This window comes from Urocitellus parryii, chromosome 3, assembly GCF_045843805.1.
Source record: "Urocitellus parryii isolate mUroPar1 chromosome 3, mUroPar1.hap1, whole genome shotgun sequence".
Classification (NCBI taxonomy): domain Eukaryota; kingdom Metazoa; phylum Chordata; class Mammalia; order Rodentia; family Sciuridae; genus Urocitellus; species Urocitellus parryii.
In genome coordinates, this window is record NC_135533.1 from 48,203,641 (window position 1) to 48,228,403 (window position 24,763).

Genomic DNA, 24,763 nt, shown 5'->3' on the forward strand with positions numbered 1-24,763 from the left:
CTTAAATTAAATATTCCACTGGCTTCTAAATGGGAGACATAGTTTTAAATTACTTCCCTAAACTAAAACTTTTAGCTGAAAAGTTAAGTCTGTAAGGATTCCTAATAGTTAATTTTGGTCACGGGAATGGAGGATAAACAGATGAATATTTTAAACCAAATATATAATTTCACAGTAACATAATACCTACAGATATGAAGAATGCTTTTTAAAGGTCCTATAAAGTTAGCATTAACTTGTCAGCAAAACCCTGTTAACAAAACAAAGATTTACAAGAAAACAAAATCTCAGATCAATAGCACTCATGAATATGGATATAAAAATCCAAAATATTAACAACTGAAATACAGCAATTCATAAAAATTATAATCATAACCAAGTAGGGCTTAACTCAAGAATGCAAGGTTGGCTAACATTTTAAAAATCAACGTACCTCATTACATTAACAAAATAAAAAACAATGTCTTTTTAATAAATGCAGAAAAATCAAGTGACAAAATTTAACACTTATTCATGATAAAAGTTCTCAGCAAACTAGATACAGAAGAGTACTTCCTTAATCTGATAAAGAGCACATATGAAAAATTCTGTTTTTCCCTACCAATAATAAGTCTAGGATGTCCATTTTACTACTTCAATATTGCAACAAAAGTACAAACCAAGGAAATAAGGCAAGAACAACAAAAAAGATATAAAAATGAGAGAAAAAACAAAACTGCATTCACAGAAGACATGGTTATATGCATAAAAAATACAGATCATACCCCCCCAAAGCTACTGAAACTAATCAGTATATTTAGCAAGGTTGGGGAATACAAGGTCAATACACAGTCTAGTTCTATATTTTAGAATTAAAAATTTTAAATATCACTTAAACAGCACAGAAAAAGAGATATGTAGAAATAAGCAAATATTAGATGTTATGTTTATGGTTTGGAAAGCTCAGTATTATTAACTATCCATCTTCCCCAAACTCATCAATACAGATTAACACAAAATCTAATCCAAATCCTAGCAGATTTTCTGAAAGCAGTTTGAAAACCTCACTTTAAAATTTAGATGAACATTCAAAGGACCTAGAGTAGCCAAAGCAATCTTGAAAAGAAAAATGTGGTTTGCCATACCTAATTTTAAGATTTAAATAAATCTACGATAAGTAAATCAATATTATATTGACATAAGAATAGAAGAAGTAATGGGATAAGTCAGAATCCAGAAAGAAATACAAATACATAATGGCCAACTAGTATATATAAAAGGCTCCCAGTCAATTCAAAGATAAAAGGTTTTTAATGGTGCTATATCGAATGGGCAATTCATGGAAAAAAATGAATTTTTAAAAAACAAAAGTTACATGATCAACTCATTATGACCCCCACTTCTGTACTCCACATATATAAAACTTAGTTAGACACAACTCATAAGCCTAAATATAAAAAGTTAGAACCACAAAGTCTCTAGAAGGCTGTCATTGTGACTTTGGCAATAGCCAAGATTTCCTAGAATTCAAAAAACATTTTCTAGAAAAGAAACTCAAAATTCAAATTTAAGTTTAATTAAAATATTCACTCCATCAAAAGACAGCATTACAAAAACAGGTGAGAAAATGTTAGAAGCATGTATCTCTTAATACCCTTGTTTCTAGAATATATAAAGCACTCCCCCAAATCATTAATAAATAGCAAGCAACTCACTGAATAGGTAAGCAAAGGACCTAAAAAGTACACATATGGCTAATACGCACACAAAAAAGTCCTCAAAATCATTAATCAAGGAAGTGCAAAAAAAAAAAAAGTAAAACAAAAAACAACCCTGAAAAGCCATTCCACATCTACTAGAACTACCAACCCCCCCAAAACCAATCACATCAAATGCTGGAGAAGATATGGAGCAACTGAAACTTTCATACACTGTTGGCATAAGTATAAACATGGTACAGTCACTTGGCTGAAAGTTTCTTATAAAGATAAAAACACTATGACAATGTCATTCTTCTATATATTTACCCAAAAGAAGTACAAAATGTGTCCACAAACAACAAAAACCTATAAACATTTCCAGGAGCCTTAATTCATAACAGACAAAAAACTTTAAGCAATCAACTCAAAACTAGAAACATCAAATTACCAGAAGAATAGATAAATATGTGGTATATTCATCAATGGAATACTACGGATGACCAATAAAAAAAAAAAAAAAAAGGAAGAATGTCTATGCAATAACACATGAATCTTCCAAACAAGCTGAGTGAAATAGACCAAATCAGGAGCAACTAAGCCACAGTGATAGAAATCAGAAATGACTGCCAGGGGTGGAATGGAAGATGAGGAGAGGCAAGCATCAGAAGGCAACTGGCTGAAGCCTGGTGGATAGTACATGCCTACAGTACTTCAGAGGCTGAGGTGGGACAATTCTGGCCTACTTCAGCAACATAGCAAGAGACTCTCTCTCTAGAAAAGAAAAGAAAAAAAAAAAAAACAGAACAGAACTGTCTGGATAGGGACACAGATGTATTTATGGTGCCAAGAGATATTCCTAACCTTTTTTTAGAAGGTACTGGTTACACAACGTCAAAATTCATTAAACTTAACATTTAAGATCTATGTGTTTTATTTTATATAAATTACACCTTAATTTTTTAAGTGAGAAAAAAAAAGCATTTAACATGAAGAAGTGTTAAAGCAAAATCACCAAACACTAATGACTTCTTATGTTTGATACAATCTTGTTTAATGGTAACTAGATGAATTAGGGAGAAAGTTCTCATTAATAAATACTACTGTAACCTTCCTACTTTCCTTTATTTGGAAAGAAACACAATACCTCACTTTAAAAGAAAGACCAAAATACATTACCATATTCATTTTATCATTTCATTTTCATTTTAAAATTGAGATGTCGCTAAGAATACTTAGAAACAATCATGCTCAATATTCAGAAAAATGACATTTTAAAATTCAGAACATTTTAATGCAATATAAGTACAAAAATATTGTTAATTTGTTTAATGTTATATGGGATTTGGACATATTCAAGAACTACACAGAATATGCTAAATTATCATTATAGGAGGCACAAACTCTTGAAAAGTGCAAATTGACAAGACAAAATGAAGCCTATTTCTTCGAAATTATCATTGTAAAATAGTACAATAGATCAAGGCCTGAGAAGACTGCTAAGTGGTAGAATATTTGCCTAGCATGCATGAGATGGGACCCTGGATTTAGTCCCTAGAACTGGGGAGGGGGAGAGAACAAAAAGAAACAAAAACAAAAAAAAAATACACAAAACAGATCAAGTCTATAAAGATGAAGACTGAAGTGTATTTATGTGTGCATGTGCAATCGCTTATGCTGTGTATGTGGTGGTGGGGGGTTAAAGGTGGGGGAAAAAAAAGAAAAACAAAAACAAAACTGCTCAGCCCTAGAGAATGATAAGTCCACATATTATGTCCATTTGCAATGACATACTGACATGAAAAAATGCCCATAAAAAATTAATGTCTGTGCCTGTGGGGTATGTATGCTGAGATTAAGAGTCCCTGTATGTCATCATCATTCAATAATTCATGCAAAACAAAACCCAGAAAGGTTTGGACAAAAATATCAAAAATATTATTTCTAAGTCATGAGTTCATAGATGATTTTGACTTTTATTATTATTACTCTGTCAAGTACCTAAGTTTGCACTTTCCAATAGAAATATGAGTCAAGTAAGCAATTTCAAATATTCTAGTAGTCGGTATGTAAATAAAATAAGAGAAATTAATGTTAACAAACTTAACTGAATACACAAAAAACCCTACCATTTAAAAATATAATCAATATAAAAATAATAAAATATCATTTTTTTGTATTAAGTCTTAGAAATCTGACGTAGAGTCCATACTTACCAAACATCTCCATTTGAGTTAACCACATTTCAACTGTGGTTGTCACATGTGGCTAGTGGCTACCAGGTACATACTATATTGAACAGTGTAAGACAAAATTTTAATAATGAGCATTCTGTTTTTAATGAGAAAGAAAAGTTGTCTTTTAAATAAGTCATTTCACTGCTACCAGAACCTTTTCCAAAGTCTTGCAGCTGTGTATTACATAATTTTTTGGATTACTTCAAACCATTTCCTAGCATTCTGTGAAAAATTCTTGTTTTTAGAAATGAACAGGTTGATGGAAAAGATACAGCAATACAAAAATCAATTTAAAATGTAGCACTCAAGAGAGACTTCTGGTATGTATTGGGTATACTCATGAATTCAAATTCTGTTTTCCACATATTCTAACAGTGAATTTCCGACAGTTAGATTCAATGAATAGTTACTGATCCAATACCCATTCATGGGAAAAACTCTCAGAAGAGGGGAACTCCCTAAAATTGATAAAGAAAACCTATAAATAATCTCTAACTAATAACACACTCCATGGTGCAAAGTTAGATATTTTTTCCCCTAATACTGGAACAATTCAAGACTATCCCTTCTTACCACTATTAATAATATAACAGTATTCTGGAGATCCTATGTAACACAAGAAAACAGAATAGAAGGTATAAAAATTGGGAAGAAAAAAATTCCCTTTAAAAAAATTCTTAAATTTGTTCTTTTTAGATATACATGACAGTAGAGTATATTCTGACATATTATACATACATGGAGTATAACTTACTGTAATTAGGATCCCATTCTTGTTGTACAGGATGTGGAGTTATACTGGTCGTGTATTCACATGTGTACTTAGAAAAGTTATGTCAATTTCATTCTACTGTCTTTCCTATTCCCATTCCCCCTCCTTTCCCTTCATTCCTTTTGTCCAATTCAATAAACTTCTATTCTTCCCACCCATCCTCTTTATTTTGTGTCAGCATCCTCAGATCAGAAAGAACATTCAGCCTTTGGTTTGGGGGACTGGCTTATTTCACTTAGCATGATAGTCTCCAGTTCCATTCATTTACTGGCAAATGAAATAATTTCATTCTTATTTATGGCTGAGTAATATTCAAATGTGTCTATATACTGCATTTCTTAATCTACTCACATGCTGATGGGCACCTTGGTTGGTTTTGTAGCTTAGCTACTGTAAATTGAACTGCTATAACTATTGATGTGGCTGCATCACTAAAATATTATGACTTTAAGTCCTTTAAGTATATACCAAGGAGTAGGATAACAGGGTAAAATGGTAGTTCTATTTCAAGTTTTTGGAAGAATTTCCATACTACCTTCCATAGTGGCTGCATCAATTTGCTTCCCACAAGCAATATATGACACTTTTCCCTACATCCTTGCCAACATTTATTATCACTTGCATTCTTGATAAGTGGCATTCTAACTGGAGTGAGATGAAATCTCAGTGTAGTTTTAATTTGCATTTCTCCAATTGCCAGTGATGTTGAACATTTTTTCATGTATCTGTTGACCATTTGCATTTCTTCTTCTGTGAAGTGCCTATTCAGTTCCTTTATCCATTTACTGATTTTTTGTGTGTGTGTGTGTGTTAAGTTTTGTAAGTTCTTCGTATATTCTAGAGATTAAAGATTTCCTCCTGTTCTGTAGGCTCTCTCTTCACATTCTTGATTTTGCTGTGAAGCAGCATTTTAGTTTGATGCCAACCCATTTATTGATTCTTGATTTTACTTCTGGAGATTTAAGAGTCTTGTTGTGGAACTCTGTTCCTGAGCAAAATGATGCAAAGTTCGGCCGACATTTTCTTCTAGTAGGTGCAGGGTCTCTGGTCTAATGCCCAGCTCCTTCATCCACTTTGAGTTTTGTGCAAGGTGAGAAAGAGGGGTTAAATTCATTCTACTACATATGGATACCAGTTTTCCCAGCACCATTTGTTGAAGAGGCTCTTTTTTCCAGTATGTTTATGGCACCTTTGTCTACTACGAGATAACTGCTATTAATGTGGGTTTGTCCCTGTGTCTTCTCTTCTATTCCATTGGTCTTCATGCCAGTTTTTGTGCCATTACTCTGCCATTTTTGTTTCTACAGCCCTGAGGTATAATAAAAGGCTGACATTATGATACCTCCTGCTTCACTTTTCTCTGGCTATTCAGGGTCTCTTATTTTTCCATATAAATTTCAAGACTGTTTTTTCTACTTCTATGAAGCATGGCATTGTAATTTTAATAGGAATTGCATTAAATTTGTATAGCACTTTTGGTAGTGTGACCATTCTGACAATACTGATTCTGCCTATCCAAGAACACGAGAGATCTTTCCATCTTCTATGGTCTTCTTCAATTTATTCATTCATCTCTTTTGTTAGATTGATTCCCTAATTTTTTTTTCAAGGCTATTGTGAATGGGATGGTTTTCCTAATTTCTCTTTCAGTTGATTCATCACTGAAGTATAGAAACACAGTTGATTTTACAAGTTTTAATTTTATATCCTGCTACTTTGCTGAATTCATTTATGAGTTCTAGAAATTTTATGGTGGGGTTTTTTTTGGGGGGGTCTTCTAAACATAAAATCAAAGTCTTCAGCAAATAGGGATAGTTTTGAATTCTTCTCTTCCTAATTGTATTTCTTTAATTTCTTTCTCTCACCTAATTGCTCTGGCAAAGGTTTCAAGAAGTATGTACAATACAAGTGGTGAAAGCAGATAGTCTTGTTCCTAAAATTTCTTTCTTTTTTTTTTTTTAACAGATGCCATAATGGTACATGTAGAAAACCCCAAGGAACTAATAAAGCCCCATTATAGCAATGCTATAGGAAACAACGATAATGCACAAAGTCCACTGCTTTCCTATGTATCAGTAGCATAGAACTGGAATTTGAAATTAAAACAACACCATTTACCTGAATATCAAAAAAATAAATAAATAAACAAAAAGAAAGAAAGAAAAAGAAATACTTAAGTATATACCTAACAAATATATACAATAGGTCTATATGGTTACAAAATTCCAATCAAAGAAATTAATGATAAAATAAACATGAGGTATTTCATGTTTATGAATGAGAAAACTCAGTACTCTTTAAAATGTCAGCTGTTTCCCTAATGGACCTACAGATTCAACAGAACCCCAACCAAATCCTAGTAAGCTACTGTGTATCACCAAACTGATTCTAAAGTTTATATGTAAAGAAAAAAGAGCTAGAATTGTAAACAATATACTGATAAATAAGAACAGTGTTGGAGAACTGATACTACATGACTTCAAGAGTTACTTAAAGCAAGAGTTATTAAGACAGTGTGGTATTGTCCAGAGAACAGACAAAAAGATCAGTGGAACACAAGAGAAAGCCCAGAAGTAGACTCATAAACAGTCAACTCATCTTTCAAAAAGGAGCAACAATAAAGCAATCAAGAAATGATAATCTTTTCAACAGTAAAAACTTCACAACCTCATGCAAAAAAAAATCAAATATAGATACCAATTTTATACACAAATTAATTCAATATAGAATACAGATTTAAATATGACATACAAGACTCTAAAACCTTTAGAAGGTAACATAAAAGAAAATCTAAGTGACCTGGGAGTTGGTGATGACTTTTAAAATAACACCAAAAACACAAATCCAAGAAAGAAAATATTTATAAATTGCACACACACAAAAGAAACTTCCATTCTGTGAATGACTGATAAATGAATGAAAAGACAAGCCACAGGCTGAGACAAAATGTATGCAAAACAGTTCTGATAAAGGGTATAATTTTGAAATAGAAAAATTACCCTAAAATCCAACAATAAGAAATGAACAGAATTTGAAAATGGGTTAAGGATATGGATAACTCACCAAAGAAGATAAACAGATGGCAAATAGTCATATGAAAGGATCTCAACATCATATGGTATTAGAGGATTGCAAATGAAAACCCCAGAAGATAAACTTATTAGAATAGCTAAAATCCAAAATACTGGCAACAATAAAAGCTGGTGAAAATGTGGACCAACAGTAACAGAGAGCTAGCCTGTAAAGGTTACATACCTTATAATTCCAACTATATTTTATTCCAAGTAAGGCAAAAGCATAGGGAATGTAAAAAAAAAAAAAAATCAGTGGATAGCAGGAGAAAAGAGGGATGAATAAGTAAAGCAATGTGTGTTTTTAAGTATTTAAACTATTCTCTGTATGACAGTGCAATGGTAGAAACACAACATTATACACTTATGAAAAGCAAAATCCATACATCTGTAAAGAGTTAAATCTAATGTAAATTATCAATTTTGCTTAATAACGTTTTGATACTGGTTCATCAACAAATTTATCACACTAATACAAAATGTTAATAGTAGAGCAAACTAGAGGAGGAAAGAGGGAAATGGTCTATAAGGGAACTGTTCTTTCTGCACAAATTTTCTCTCAGCATAAACTGTTTGAAAAATAAAGTCTGCTAATTTTTTAAAAATCCAAGCCATCTACCTATGCTGAGCAAACAATCCTTCAAACGAAAATACTGACCAACACCAAGAATAAATAGTAAAACTACTGTGCAACACCAGCAGCAAAGAGCAGAGGGACTACATAAAAATCAAGCGCAAGTATTATGCCAGAAAACAAAAGGTCTTCAATGAGAGTTAAAAAACCAAACCAAACAAAACAAAATCGATTAGTATCTTCAGAAATAATTAGGTAGTATTATTAAAAAAAAAAAAAAGAAAAGAAAACAGAAGAGAGTAGGGTGCTATTAAAACCCAGCACTAGCAATTATAAAAAAGACTTTATGGGGGGGACAAAAAAAAAAAACAAAAAAAAAAAAACCTTTACCAGCAAAAATTCAAGACTGGTTAAAAAAGAGTCAAGATAATTCTTTTATTTATATATGACAGCAGAATGCATTACAATTCTTATTACACATATAGAGCACAATTTTTCATATCTCTGGTTGTAGACACAGTATATTTACACCAATTCATGTCTTCATATCTGTACTTTGGATAATAATGATCATCTCATTCCACCATCATTAATTACCCCATGCCCTCTCCCTTCCCCTGCAACTCCTCTGCCCTATCTAGAGTTCATTTATTCCTCTCATGTTCCTGCTCCCTATCCCACTATGAATCAGCCTCCTTATAGGAAAGAAAATATTCGGCATTTGGTTTTTGGGGATTGACCAACTTCACTTAGCATTATCTTCTCTAACTCCATCCATTTACCTGCAAATGCCCTGATTTTATTCTCTTTTATTGCTGAGTAATATTCCATTGTGTATATATGCCACACTTCAAAAACTACCTTTATTTTATTTTTATGTGGTGTTGAGGATCAAACCCAGTGCCTCAAGTGTGCTAGGTGAGTGCTCTACCCCTTGAGCCACAACCCCAGCCCCAAGCACATTTTTAATCCATTCATCTATTGAAGGGCATCTAGGTTGGTTCCACAGTTTAGCTATTGTGAATTGTGGTGCTATGAACACTGATGTGACTATGTCCCTGTAGTATGCCGTTTTTAAGTCCTTTGAGTATAGATGGAGGAGAGGGATAGCTTGGTCAAATGGTAGTTCCATTCCCAATTTTCCAAGAAATCTCCATACTGCTTTCCATATTGGCTATACCAATTTGCAGTCCCACCAGCAGTGTATGAGTGTACCTTTTTCCTCACATCCTCATCAACACTTATTGTTGTTTGTATGCATAATAGCTGACATTCTGACTGGAGTGGTTTTGATTTGCATTTCTCTAATTGCTAGTGATAAACATTGTTTCATGTATTTGTTGATTGACTGTACATCATCTTCTGAAGTGTCTCTTCAGGTCCTTGGCCCATTTATTGATTGGGTTATTTGGGTTTTGTTTTTGTTTTTGTTTTTGTTTTGTTTTGTTTTGTTTTTTTGGTGTTTAGCTCTTTTAGTTCTTTATATACCAATATGTGAAGGGTAAAGATTTGCTCCCAGGATGCAGGCTCTCTATTCACCTCACAGATTGTTTCTTTTGCTGAGAAGAAACTTTTTAGTTTGAGTCCACCCCATTTATTGATTCTTGATTTTAATTCTTATGCCACAGGAGTTTTATTAAGGAAGTGACATTCCTCATAGAAATAGAAAAAGCAATCATGAAATTCATCTGGAAAAATAAGAGACCCAGAATAGCTAAAGCAATCCTTAGCAGGAAGAGTGAAGCAGGTAGCATCACTATACCAGACCTTAAACTATACTACAGAGCAACAGTAACAAAAACAGCATGATATTGGCACTAAAACACACTGGTAGACCAATAGTACCGAATAGAGGACACAAACACTAACCCACAAAACTACAATTATCTTATATTAGACAAAGGTGCCAAGAACATGCATTAGAGAAAAAACAGGCTCTTCAACAAATGGTGCTAGGAAAACTGGAAGGCCATATGCAACAAAATGATATTAAACCCCTATCTCTCACCAAGCACAAAAGTAAACTCAAAATGGATCAAGGACTTAGGAATTAAGTAGGCCCTAATCTCCAACTTCCTTAAAGAGTCAAGGTAAATTTTACAGTATTTATCATTGAAACATTACCAAGCAAGAAAAAAGCAATAAAATATGATCTACAATGAATACAAGAATAAATCAAGAAAAAACTGACACCATGAAAGAATTAGCAGATATGTGCAGTAAAATAGCTATACTTGTATTCCATATATTAAAGAAATCACAGCAAAGACTGAACTTGTTGTAGAAACATGGAATGTAAGAACCAAATCAAACTTCTACAGATAAAAAATACAATGTCTGAAATGAAAAATCACAGGAAAGCACAGCCAACTGATTTCCTATAAGTAAGGCAATCTAGGAGCTAATGGACCAACATTCTTTTTAAAGTACAAAAAGAAGGGAAAAACAAAAACAAAAACCGAACACCCTGATAAAACTATAAGGAGAAGTGGATCCATTCAAAATTACAATCATGTACTACCACAAAAATAGTGTCCTAAATTAGAGTAAGTCATATTCTATGTATATATGTTAAAATATACTCCATTGTCATGTATCTAAAAAAGAACAGATAAAAAATAAAAATTTACAAATAATAAAATTACAGACAAAGAATTCAGTACCCTTCTCTTAATGACTGATAGAGCAAACAGACAGAAAACCAGTATGGATAAAGAAGACCTGAACAACACTACTGATCAACTTGATATAACATACACCATATGGGAGATGACACTAAACAATTACTTATGAGAAAATAAAATAATAATAAAAAGTATTAAATAAAAACCAACAGTCGAAGGATTATTATATTTAATAACTACACAAAACTTTTAAACCTGTTAAATAAATAAGTAAAATATTTTCATCAAAATACAAATGACAAACTGCTATAAAATATATGTAAAATTTTATTTCTAAAACATAAGTTCCTTCAAATCACCAAAAAAAAGGGGGGGGGTCACATGATCAACAGAAAAATGGTATAAGGGCAAAAACCTACAATTCATGTTAAGAAAAAAATACAAAAAACTAACAGGCATGGATGTTTAACCTCACTAAAAAACTATAAAACAATGAAATCTGTTTCACCAGGGGGATTATCAAAAACAAGAAAAGATTTTTTTACACCTTTATTTATTTATTTTTATGTGGTGCTGAGGATTGAACCCAGTGCCCTACACATGCCAGGCAAGCGCTCTACCACTGAGCTACAGCACCAGACAGGCAAGCGCTCTATCACTGAGCTACAGCCCCAGACCAAGAAAAGATTTTTAATAACTAGTATTGATAAAAATGTAAAATTCGTAGCAAATGGTTTGGAGACAAACAGTAAGAAATGTCCATTAATATTTTTAATCCTTGCATCCTTTAATTTTATTCCTAGAACTTATTCTACAAAGAAAGATACTTGGAAAGCATGTAGATGTGACATTACTTACAAAGAAATGTCTTGACAGATGCAATCAAATTAAAATGAGGTCATTAGGGTTGACATTAATCCAATATGACTGGTGATCTCATAAGTAAGGAGATACAGAGACAAAAAGAGAAAAATATGTAATAGAATAGGGAGGGGCCAGAGTGATAAACCTACAAGCCAAGAAACCTCAAGGATTGCCAGCAACTACCAGAAGTTAAGATAAGTATCAGAAAGATTCTCAGTTCCTCCTGAATAAACCAACCCTGCCAAAACCTTGATTTTGGATTTCTAGTCTCCAGAATCATGAGACACTTAAGTTTCTGTTGTTTCAACCAGCTATTTTGTAGTACTTTTTACAGGACTTTGTAGTACTTTGTTATAGAAGCCCCAGGAAATTATTACCCAACAGTAGAGATTAATAAACTATGTACATTCACATAGTGTAATATAGCACACAATGTAATAATAAATAGGATGCAGTAGACATATATGGGCATGGAAATATACAAAGTGAAAAAGTTAAGTTATAGAACAAAATGTATTATCCCACTTTTTTCTGGTGAATTAAAGAGAACATCCCTCTATCTCTTGAACTGTAATTGAAATTATCATTTTCCAGCACTGACCAAATCAAATGTGGGCTAGACTTACTCCCTTCTGCAATCCTGACCTTGAAATCTTCAAAAATATAATTCCATTCCCATGGCCTATATAATCAACACTCTGTAAAGAATTCAAAATCCCTAAACCTATATTTCTTAGGATGTAGCCATTTCCACTAAGAGGTTCTGTTGTCATCTGGAATTCACACAGCCCACTGAATATTGCCAATTTTTCTTTACAAAACATCCAATACCAACTAGATTCCATCTACTGTGAACTTGGAAAATTGGTAATGTGAATACACTGGTTATTCAGATACCATATCTGGACTAAGTGGTAAGAAACACTGTGAGCAACTGGTGGTTTCTGCCAGGGACACACAGACCGCAATATAATCCTTTATTTGCCCCAGATGCTGCTATAATTCAGGTTCCTTACCCACATCAGTTATGTTAATATAACAAATAAGAAAAGTAGCTAGTACATTTTAAAACATTCGACTGTTTATATTATGAATAACAATTTCGATTTTTCCCATCTCTAAAAACTTGTTTTTCTTGAATCAAAAAACTTAGTGGTAGAACTCATGCAGGGGTACATGCCTGTAATCCCAATGACTTGGGAGGATGAGGGAGGAGGATTGTAATTTCGAGGCCAGCCTCAGCAAATCAGCAAGGATCTTAGCAACTTAGTGAGACCCTGTCTCAAAATAAAAAACAAACAGGACTGGGGATATAACTCAGTTGTAAAGTGCCCATGGGTTAAATCCCCAGTACCCACCTCCTAAAAAACAAACAAACCAACCTCAAACCAAGAAACTTGGCAGTTTCTTACAACCTAGGGAATGAAGCTCAATCCTTAAGACTGAAGTTCAAAGTCTTCTAAAATCTGGCCTCAAGTTACTCTGCAGATTTATAGTCCACTGTCTCCCCAAGGAAATACTTTCTTCAATCTTAGAACTAATTCAGTTTATTTGGTATCTCCAAACACTTCATGTACATTTTCTATTTCAAATATTTGCTTACACATTTCCCTATACCTGAACTGAGTTGTTTCCTTCTCCTGATATAAATTCTACAACACTATTTAAGGTCCTCATATTCAAATCCCACAATGATCTGTCAAATATCACAATGCTCTATCTACCTCTCCTCTCAATATTCTAATCTCTAATAATCACTAGTTTGTAGTAAGCATCTTTTGTGATGATAATCTTTGTCTTCTCTAGCGATAGATACAGTAATCAAGGGAAAGATAAACCCTGAATTATTCTTTTTAATTATTGGTACTCTATGATATTGGGAAGGTGTTGCTTATCAGTTAAGTACTCAATACTTTCTGGTATTTCACTGATAAAAATAAATCATTTGGGTTTCTGACTAGCTTTATGAATTACATTCAAATCAAACTGCTCCTTTACCAATATGGAAATTTCAAAGATATTTAGGTATCATCATACTTTTTATGGTATCAAAAGCAATTCACTGTACTCAGGAGTATTTCAAAATAAAGTTTTTATTTTGAAACCTCAGTTATTTAAATAAGGAACTTAATACCCATTAGTCTTAGCTTCTGCAAATCTAAGGCAAAAGTTTAACTTTATAAGAAACCTGGGAAACATTAATTGTTCTAAAGTTAATGTATATTTGGTTTGTGATATTTCTAATTTCTTCATATCAGGAATTTAAGATGCTATTAAATTCTATTTCCCTTTTGCTTCAATCAGGCAGGTCTTTAATGAGTACCGCTTTATAGTTTTATAGTGACAGATGTCCACAGTAAATTTTCAGATCAAGTTAAAAAAAAAAATCCCCATGGCAAAGGAACCCAAGAGGCAAGGATAAAAATTAAACCAATACTTGAAATAATTAAAATATAAATATACCAAATAATCTTTCATTTGATCCTATTTTCTAAAGGGGGCTCTTCGAGATTTACCTCTTCAACATTTCTCTACAATTCAATGTTTCATCTTTTAAAACAGATCTCAACTACAACTCAATTCAACAGATAACTACAGAGTGAAATTGGTGTTTCCTAATTAATTTCAGTTTTTCATATTGCTACCATGATGGTGTAAACCTCTACTACTTCTGACAATGACAGATGAAATAAATAAAAATGAGATATATTTCTGATACACTGTATTTATGAATAATTAAATGTCAAACATCTTCTAATTACTACATAATACTAAACATAACTAGATATTTCATAATCAAAAAAGAATTACATTTTATAGCTTAACCACGTGTATTTATTACTGTGAACAAGAATGTATGAACTTTTTTGCCTGCAGAATCTTATGTCCTGCCATTTAAACCTGAAGACAGGAAACTGCTGGCACTGAAGATGTGAAGGGGCCAGAGCCCTTTCCTTCTGTTTTCCTCCAGGATAGGGAGCAGCACTGCATGCTGGTTCCCACTAAGAAAAGGAGGGTCAGATTCTTTATAGTAAAAAAGAACTGTATTGATAATGATGAGTTCTTACCTATGGGATCAAAGCTATAATTCCTAGACAGAATTTATAACAAAGCACCGCTCTATCTACTCTTTCAAAATTTATATTTTTCTAGTGAAAATGAGAACAAGCTATTATCACTCTTCCATAAAAATCATTTTCTAAAAAATTATGAAATATGGACATAAGTGAACCAAGCATGTGTTTCATTTGAAAATTTTAGCAGTTTTTATACAGACTTTAAAAAATTATGCTTTAGAAGACTAAAAACTTGGGCTGGAATTGTGGTTCAGCAGTAGAGCGCTCACCTAGGACAGGCAGGATCCGGGTTTGATTCTGAGTACCACATTAAAAAAATAAATAAATAAAGGCATTGAGTTGTGTCCATCTACAAAAAGATATTCATATTCTCTCTCTCTCTCTCAAAAAAAAAAAAAAAAAAAAAAAAAAAAGACTAAAAAACTAATACGCAAAATAGAAGTTGCTCAGCAGCCCTGTAAGTAAAACCAGCTCTTTGGTATTTCAGTCAATATTTAAGAAGTTCAGATTCTAAGCACTACGGGGAATCTGTAAAGTCCTGGACAAATGTGCTTTCTATTTCTAAGAGACTTCATTTTATTTCTAGATTGACAATTTGACATTATTCATAAGATACTATTTTTACATTAAATATAACTTTTAAAAAAGATATATTTTTAAGAAAAATCTCTAATAATGTCCAAAATAGAAAGAGAAATAGATGACCAAAAAAAGACAAAACTGGGGTGTGTGTATGTAATTCAAAGATTTAGAAACTTCCCAAAGATACTTAAGCTATTTGACTCTTAATTTATACTCTATATTAACTAACTTTAAATAAAATTGTTTGACATGATCTTCCTAAGTCAGAGCAAATGTAATACAGAATTCATATACTCTAAAATCTCTGCCAGTAACAGGGAATTTAAACTGAGCACTAATCAGCATTAATAACAACTTTCTTTCATACGCTTCTCCAAACTCCCAGAGTACTTTAGGCACTCTTAAAATATTTTACGTAGTTATTGCATTATTCTTTGAAATCCTTGACTAAGCCCATTTTACAATCTGAGATACCAAGGTTCATAATGGTTAATAAATTTGCCTATATTGTTACAGAGCTTAGAATTTACCAGAAAAGGATTTATAATCTAACCCTGTTAAGACTCATCTAAATCTCTTCCTGTGCTCACAGTCCACCCTGAATTATACACATTATCATGCTCAGTTTTTTCCTGTACTAGACAAGAGAACCTTTTCATTTCTGTATATTGCAAACTCCATGAATTTTAACCTTTTTTCTCCTTCCAAATTACTCAAGGTAAAATACATTCCCAGTCCTAACTTCCCATCAGTAGTTTCTTAATTCAGGCCAACAAACATTAAAATAAAGATTGCTCTCGAGCACAACTTTCCCTCTATACCTATTTTAAAACTACTATCTAAAAGATATGTGATTTAAACAGAAACAAGTAGTTAGTAGGCCACAGAGGGAGAGCTGAAGGTTTTATTTTTCCCACTCCTCAATTTCTTACTTATTCAGCACTGCATACACTAAAGTCCATCTGACAAAAAGGCACATACTCATCATAAAATATAAATACCATACTACACAAAAGTCAACAGAACTAATTCCAAGACCCATGAATCTTGTTTATCATTTTTTTACATTGTTCTCCTAAGAAAACACTACTAGATAATGAGTGGCATCAGAATTGACTTTATGTAAAACTTCATAACAAATTATATAAATAAAACCTCAATTTCTACAAAACTTATTTTTAAAAACTATAGCAAAACAACAGATTTACTTAGAAATCACCTCTTCTTGAGGGCGTGGTAGTGCATGCCTGTAATCCCAGCAGCTCAGGAGGCTGAGGCAGTAGAATCAGGAGTTCAAACCCAGCCTCAGCAAAAGCCAGGGTTAAGCAACTCAGTCTCTAAATAAAATACAAAATAGGGTAGGGATGTGGCTCAGGGTTGAGTGCCCCTGAGTTTAATCCAGGGTACCTCCCACCAAAAAAATAAATAAATAAATCACCTCATCCATGAAACCAATCACCAATACACAGTATCACAAAATTAAGGCCCCTTTCCAGCTAATGAGATACAAATGCTGCTGAATATTTCTTCTTCTGGTACTTACAATGCCTGCCTTTATTGCAATCCCCATCCCTTACAATTATACTTAGGTAGGACTAAGTTCTACTGGAAATCTTTTCAATTGCCTTTGAATTTCCATCTAAAATGCTTTGATTCAGGCCCCAGACATATTTAATGAGGACTTTTATATACACTCATCTGACCTTTTTTTCCATTCTCACAATCCTCAATCCACCTTTTAAATTGCTTCCTCTTTCCCCCACAAAGCATTCTAAAACTTGAATCTGATCGCAATTCCCTAGTGAAATGCTTTCTCAATTTTATCTCCTCCTTATAACTATGAAGTATACCTTAATATCTTAAGAAGTCAAGAGAAATTCTGTACAAAAATAATCTGTTGTTACTTAATTTAACTTAGCTCACAAAATATAAAGATTGAAAGAAACCCCACAATTTCCAATGTTAATTTTTTCAACACAATATCCAAAGTTTCCAATGTGACATTTTTAGGATTACCCTATCAGAACAGTATACTTTAGTTCTGAAACTGATTCTACATTAAAATCTTCTGTCAAGCTTGCTAAAAACAAATTCCCAAGCTCCATTTCAGACTCAGTGACTTTGAATATCACCTAGGAATTGAAACTAGCATTTTTTAATGATCTCCAATAATTCTGATGCGTATCTATATTTGAGAACCCAAACAGAAACTCCTTACTTCACAACAAACTATTAGTAGACATAGTTACTTCCACAATGTTTTATACCTCTGATCAACCTAAGGAGTACCTATTCATCTTAAATATTCAGATAATGCCCATTCTAAAAAACTTCCTCATCTCCTCTCACACCATCTCTCCTTTGATCCTCTAAACCTTTACAAAAAGTTTGCATATATTCATACACAGTCCTTCTAACCCATACAATCACGCCATGACATAGAATCTCTATTTCACAGGTAAGAAAACTCAATCTCCTACAGGAAGGTTAAGAAATATGTTTAAACTGATCCAGCATTTGAACCCACATTTATTGACTACAAAGCGATAATGTTTTCCATAGTGGCATGCAACCTCTTATAGATCACTCAGAAGTACTGACTCATTCTTCAGTTTACACCTTTGTTTCCCTTTTTAGACATAACTATGCTTCCCTGAAGACAGGTATAAATCCTGAGTTTGACCTCAACATTTAGTTACTTGGTATGTTCTGTTGAATGAACAAGAAAAAGAAGCTCCTCAAAAGCCAGTACTATACTATTTAGGTTTCATTTATTGGATTCTTAGAACAAGCTCTGAATGTATTTCTTGCAAACACATTTGGCCTGACCTGCAAATCAGAAGCTGGATTTACAATAAGACAGTGTATTTTGGCATTGTTTCAAACTATGAAAAACTACAAGAGGGAAAAAAGATCATTCCAAAAAATTAAAATATCTTTCTTACATTACCCTCTATCAAAATGAGGACTTCAAATTTTAATCTTCACAACAATTTCATCCCACAAGAGCAGACAGCTATAACAGTGTGGTTTTAAACGACTGAAATTTAAAAAGTAAAATTGATTAAGAATAGATGACTTAATGAAATTAAGCACCAAATAGTGATACTCTTTTGGACAACCTACTTATGCTAACCAGTAAGCAATGCTTTTTCTCTATTAATATTCTCCCACATCTGTCATTTTTTTGAAACTAGAAATAAATACTATAGGTAAACACAAAGTAATTAGTATACTTGCGTATAAATGTAATGTCCTTCCTGCCTTGTTAATGTATCTGGTATGTAAAACATAGCACAACTACTTCCTTTTTGATACAGACATACATAACAAATGTAGTAAGTCAGCAAAACCAATATTTTTTTCTTTTTTCCACTGGCAGATAACTAAAGAAATGGTTATTCCCTTAACACATCTTTTTCATTTGGAAATAAAAAAGAAAAACTATTATGAAACAAAATCATATAATGGGAAGTACAAAGGGACTAGGCATCAGGAGTTCTGCTGGTTCTCTAACTTCTATTATCTTACTAAACTCTTGTGTGACTCAGGAGTCACTGGCTCCACTTTCTCATTTGTTTTAAAAAGTCGTTAGGTGAGGAGGGATCTGATTATCTTTGAAGTTGTTTCCCAAAATTCTGATTTTGAGACACTCCTCTTGTTGCATTTTTTCTAATCAGTTAACTGTGTTCTTCAAAGTCTAAATTCTTAAATAACAAACACATCTGAAATTGAATGTAAGTATTCAGTCTCCAACTGTTTGGTACAAGACACACAGAGTAAACTTCTATGAAGTTAACAATCTGATAACTTTCCAGAAATTGTCCCAATCTTGAATTCTTGAACAAGCAGGTGTCCTCTGACATTTTTAATAATATTAATAAGTTATAAACGGTACTGGTCTGCTGAAACTTCACTAAGTGTTCCTAGGTTCGAGTGGCACATACTTTGCAGGTAAGAGCAAGCAAAAAAGGGAAGGAGCCTCGCAGCATTTCAACAACCCACAGTCACCTCAGTAAGATCCCGACAAGGCCTACACCACGAAGCTGAACCTCCCCACCCCCAGAAGTGCCAGCAGCCAATGTAATGAATGCTTCCGTCAACAACACACATTCCCCTTCCCACAGAACTGCTCACTCCCAACCGGCCATCTGGGGTTGGAATCAGCCGCACTACACCAACCTAAGAATCATTCTGGGTCCCAAAGGCCGAAAACTACTAGATTGCGGTTTCCCTGCGCATGGCTGCGGGGAGAGCAACACCCCCTCCCAACAATGATTTAAAAAAAAAAAAAAAAAAGAATCAGTGAAGAGAGTAGAAACCAGGCCTAGGCGTCATTGCTGGAGAAAGAAATCCTGTTTCTCTCTCTGCAACGGGGAACAGTAGCATTATCTGCCCTTGCACTGATCCAAGAATGTCCAGGAACCTGCACATTAATTCATCCCCTCCTAGAATCCTAAAGGGAGATTAAAAACCCAATCTGCTTCATTCCCCAATCTATGCATTCCTTAAAGCTCTGGCATTGTTAAAGGTACCCTCAGTAGGAGGTGAAGCTAGGGCTAGAACAGGGGTTCGGTTAAAAAATTAAGGTGCTCATGCAAGAAGAAAATCCCTTGTGGTCTGAGAGTAAAGTTTGAACCAACAGCAAGGGCGCGGACCCGAGCCGGGCCAAGCTGGGCTCCAGGGCAGGCCTGCGGAGGTTGACACTCCCTTGTTCCTCAGCAGCTCAGGAGGCGGCGTCCGGCCGCTCCGATCCGAACCCACGGAGCAGGACAAGGGCGCCGCCGCGGAGCTCGGGCCGGCGGAGGCCTGGTGGCCGCGGGACCTTCCCTACACTGCTCCCGCCTCCTTCCTCATTCCCACTTCCCGGTCCCCCAGCCCAGGCCCGAAAGGTAACGTCCGGGTAGCGACGGGGGTCTCGGCCACTGACCACACATTTCTTGCCGAGGAAAGTGAAGAGGGACTCATTCTCCTGCGGGGTGAGCAGCAAAGACCCCACGTTGGTGACCTTCCGCGGGGGCGGCGGCTGCTGGCCGGAGCTCATGGTTTCGCCGGCGGGGCTGGGAGTCCAGGGCCGTCTCTTGGGCGAGCTCGTTTCCCCTCTCGGTGACAGGGGCGGGCAGAGGGATTCAGATGAGCAGCATCCCGAAGCTCCCGCGGAGCAGGGAGGAGGACAAGAGAAGGGGAAGCTGACGGCAGGCCGCCTTCGGGCCGTACTCAGAAAGGGAAGCTCCCAGCTCCCGCCCGGCTAGGCTAGGGCCGGATGGCCGTTGTCCTCGCACTCCGGCGACTGCGCTAAAATCCCAACTCCTCCTCCAACGCTCCCGCGGCGGCGGCAGCGGCGGCGGCCGCACAATCCAACATGGCAGCGGGGGCGGACGAGACCACGGGACGCAAGACGCGGGGGAGCGCGCCGGAAACGCGCGGCTGCGGCTGCGGCCTGGAGCCTGAGAGTAACCTCTCCGCTTGCTGCGGGCCTTGCTGGCCGGCCTGAAACCCCGCCCTCTTCAGGCCCGGCGCGGGCCGCGCGGGTCGCTCAGGGTCTGCGGTCCCCGGTGGGGTTCTCGACCTCCGGCTTCTCTGCTCACTGTTCGGGAACCCGAGTCCAGCCGCTACTACTTGGAGAGACGACGTGGGCTGGCTACTACGGCGTAGCAGTCTGCCTCCCTTCTGCGGGCGCACACCTTGGCGTAGTAGCGGGGAGCAGCAGGTCCCCCTCCCAGAAATAGCAGTTTCTCAGGGGGGCGGAAGTGGGGCGCTGAGGCCGCGGGTCCTGAAGGGCTGGAACCTGGAGACGAAGATTGGAAAGAGCTCCCGGTGCTGCTGGCTCCTGGTGACGGTCAGAGCCGCAGGTGCCTGGCGTCTCTCAAACTTTGTCCAAACTTCGACACGGACAATGAAGGAACAAACAGGCCTCTCCCGGGACTGTGGAAGAGATTTTTATGGATGTCACAAAAATCGCACTTGAGAAGAGACGTTGTCGCCCTGCCGGTATGCCGTGGCACGTGGGATAAGTGTATTTGCAACATTTAAACGCAGATTCTTGTATGGGCGCTGAACACGTTTGTTTTTCCCTACCTCCATCAATTGGAAAATATTCCCTTCCCCCACCTTTTCCTCTATCTTAAATCCCGAACGCTTTGTTTTTTTATGAACTAAATTAATGTGCCTATTTGGGGATGTCATCCAGAAAAATATCTTCTCTGCTTTACTCCCTAGAAGTAAATCTCAAAAACTTTTTTAAAACTTGTATGTTTCAGAGTATTAAAAGTCAACCCCCTTTGTTGGGAAAGTCAAATACTAGGCCCTTGTAAAATGAAATTTTGGAATATGGAAATTATAAAATGGGCTGTAGTGAATTATAAAACATGTATGACTTATCTCTGTATTAAGCATATTGGAGTTTATTGTATGAATTTTACACATCATTTGCTAATTACAAAGTTTTAATAAATTTGTATTGAACTTAAGACGTCTATCCAGTGATGATTAAGCTTTCAACTTTTCGACTCTCTTCAACTTTTTCAACTATCTGATGTTAATATCTCTTAACAGCTCCCATTAGAAATCTCTAATGTACTAAACAGGTATAATAAATCATTCTCAATTCACTTTGAAAATAGAAAAATTTTAAAGCTTCCCTTAATGAAATTGAGCTGGAAAAAAAATCTTCAAAGGAAAATGAAAGCATATTCAAAATTAAATTTGTTTAATGTGAGGTGAAAAGTGAGCAAAAAAAAAGTTATTTATAAAATATAAAATTGGGTTTAGGAAGGTAGTAGTAAACATGTAAACCTGGGGTTGCCTCTGAATAACACACTAGTAGTAGAAACCCAAAAAATAAATCGATTTGTCATTTATTAAAAATGCACCCGTTCCAAGTTGAAAGCACAGTGACAACAGAAAGCATTACAGATTCTTGATAAATGATAGAAATCAGGACCCTCTTTTTCTTTTCTTTTTTTTTTGGTGGGGGCAGGATGTGTACTGGGGATTGAACTCAGGAGCACTATACCACTGAGCCATATCCCCACCCCTATTTTTTTGTATTTTATTTAGAGATAGGGTCTCACTGAGTTGCCCAGTGCCTCACTGTTGCTGAGGCTGACTTTGAGCTTAAATCCTCCTGCCTCAGCCTCCTGAGCCCTCTTTTCAAACCTGTCAACAGCTATACACCAAGAGCATAGGCTTCGGATAGGCCCAGATTGAAGTTCCTTATTCCTCTTAAAACCTTTTGGACTTGAGAAACATTTCTTTTCTGGCTCAGTTTCTTTATCTGTAAAATGAAAATAACTTCTGTTTTATAAAGGTATAGTATAAATAGGGATAATTATTCGTACTTCAGAGTTGTAAAATAAGATGGCCATAATGTACCTGGTACATAGTGGCTACTGAAGTTATTGTTGTCTGTTATTTAACATCCTTGCCTATGGTCTGTTCAGCTTTCTCTTAGGTAAAGATCAAGAGTTGAGTGAATTACATATTTTCAACTCTGCTCTATCTAAGCCTTATTGTCCAAAAACTGTCCTCAAATTTAAAACTACATAATTCTTGAAATATATGTTGGTGAATTTGGAGCATAATCTCTCAGTAAAATTTCTAATTAGGCTATATGTTGTGAAAACTCAGCTATATGTATATCCCCATATGTCAAAATAGCAAAGCTTTTTTTAATATTGTAAATATAGAAATGGAATCCTATTATTCTGTAATCAATAAAAATTCAGGGGCTGGAAATGCAGTTAAGTGCAAGAAATTGTGCTTAGAATGTGTGAAGTCCTGGGTTCAATCCCAGCACAAGAAAAAAGAAAAACCTAGCAATTTTTTTCCTGTTCTTTTAAAAAATTTGTTCTTTCTAGATACATAAGACAGTAGAGTATATTTTGATGTAAAATTCATACTTGCAGAGTAACTTATTAAATCTCATTCTTGTGGTTGTACATGATGTGGAATTTTACTGTGGTGTATTCATATACAAACTTGGAAAAGTTGTGTCCAACTCATTCCCTCTCTCTTCTCTTCATTATCCATTATCAACTGAACTTATGTCCTTCCCCTCCCCATCCATTGTGTGTTAGAATCCACATATCAGAGAACATTCGACCTTTGGGATTGGCTTATTTCACTTAGCAAGGGTACTCAATCTTTTTTTTTAATTGGTTCTTTTTCATTTAACATGACAGCAAAATCTACTTTTATAAAATTAAACAAGCATGGGATATATCTTATTAGGAATATATCTTATTAGGACCCATTCTTGTGGGTGTACACAATGGTGGGATTCACTTAGATATTTTCATATTTGTACATAGGAGAATTATGTTAAGATTTATTCTACCATCTTACCTATTTCTATTTCTGCACCTTCCTTTCATTCTCTTTTGACTAACCTACTGAACTTTCACTTCTTCCTTCCCCACCCCCTTTATTGTGGTTTAGTTTCCACATATCAGCAAAAACATTCAACTTTGTTTTGGGGGGATTGGCTTATTTCACTCAGCATGATGATAGTCTCCAGATCCATCCATTTACTGGTGAGTGTCATTCTTCTTTATGACTGAGTAATATTCCATTATATGTATATACCTTCATTTCATTATCCATTTGTTTTCTGATGAACATCAAGGTTGGTTCTATGACTTAGCTATTGTGAATTGTGCTGCTATAAACATTAATGTGGCTGTGTCACTGTAGTATGCAGATTTTTAAATCCTTTGGCTATATGCCAAGGAGTGGAACACTGGGTCAAATGGTGGTTCCATTCTAGGAATCAATCTAACAAAAGAGGTGAAAGACCTCTATAATGAAAACTACACAACCCTAAAGAAGGAATTTGAAGAAGACCTTAGAAGATGGAAAAATCTCTCATGTTCTTAGATAGGAAAAATCAATATTGTCAAAATGGCCATACTACCAAAAGCACTATACAGATGTAAAGCAATTCCTACTAAAATTACAATGTTGTTCTTCAATAGAAGTAGAAAAAGCAGTCATGAAATTTGTTTGGTAAAATAAGAGACCCCAAATAGCCAAAGCAATCCTTAGAAAAGTGAAGCAGGAGGCATCCTAATGTCAGACTTTGATTATACTACAGGGCTGTAGTAACAAAAACAGCATGGTATTGGTACAAAAACAGGCATCAAGACCAATGGAACAGAAGAGAAGACACAGAGACAAACCAACATTAATAGCAGTTATCTCATGGTGGACAGAGGTACTATAGACATACATTGGAGAAAAGATAGCCTCTTCAACAAATGGTGCTGGGAAAACTGGAAATCTATAC

The 24,763-nt window shown here is 35.3% G+C and overlaps 1 protein-coding gene and 1 non-coding gene across 3 annotated transcripts in view; both read right to left on the reverse strand.

The window, feature by feature from the left end:
• The window catches only part of Wasl (WASP like actin nucleation promoting factor), a 74,210-nt gene extending 52,001 nt beyond the window's left edge, over positions 1–22,209 (reverse strand). For both annotated transcript variants that reach the window (XM_026388711.2, XM_026388710.2), the window contains exon 1: positions 20,408–22,209. In XM_026388711.2, the coding sequence (XP_026244496.1) occupies positions 20,408–20,521 (114 nt within the window). In that variant the 5' untranslated portion in view covers positions 20,522–22,209. The remainder of the gene's footprint in view (positions 1–20,407) is intronic.
• On the reverse strand, positions 14,700–14,834 carry LOC113182733 (small nucleolar RNA SNORA57). The gene has a single exon (XR_003300789.1). It is a non-coding gene; the product is annotated as a small nucleolar RNA SNORA57 (small nucleolar RNA).
• Positions 22,210–24,763: the final 2,554 nt, after the last annotated feature.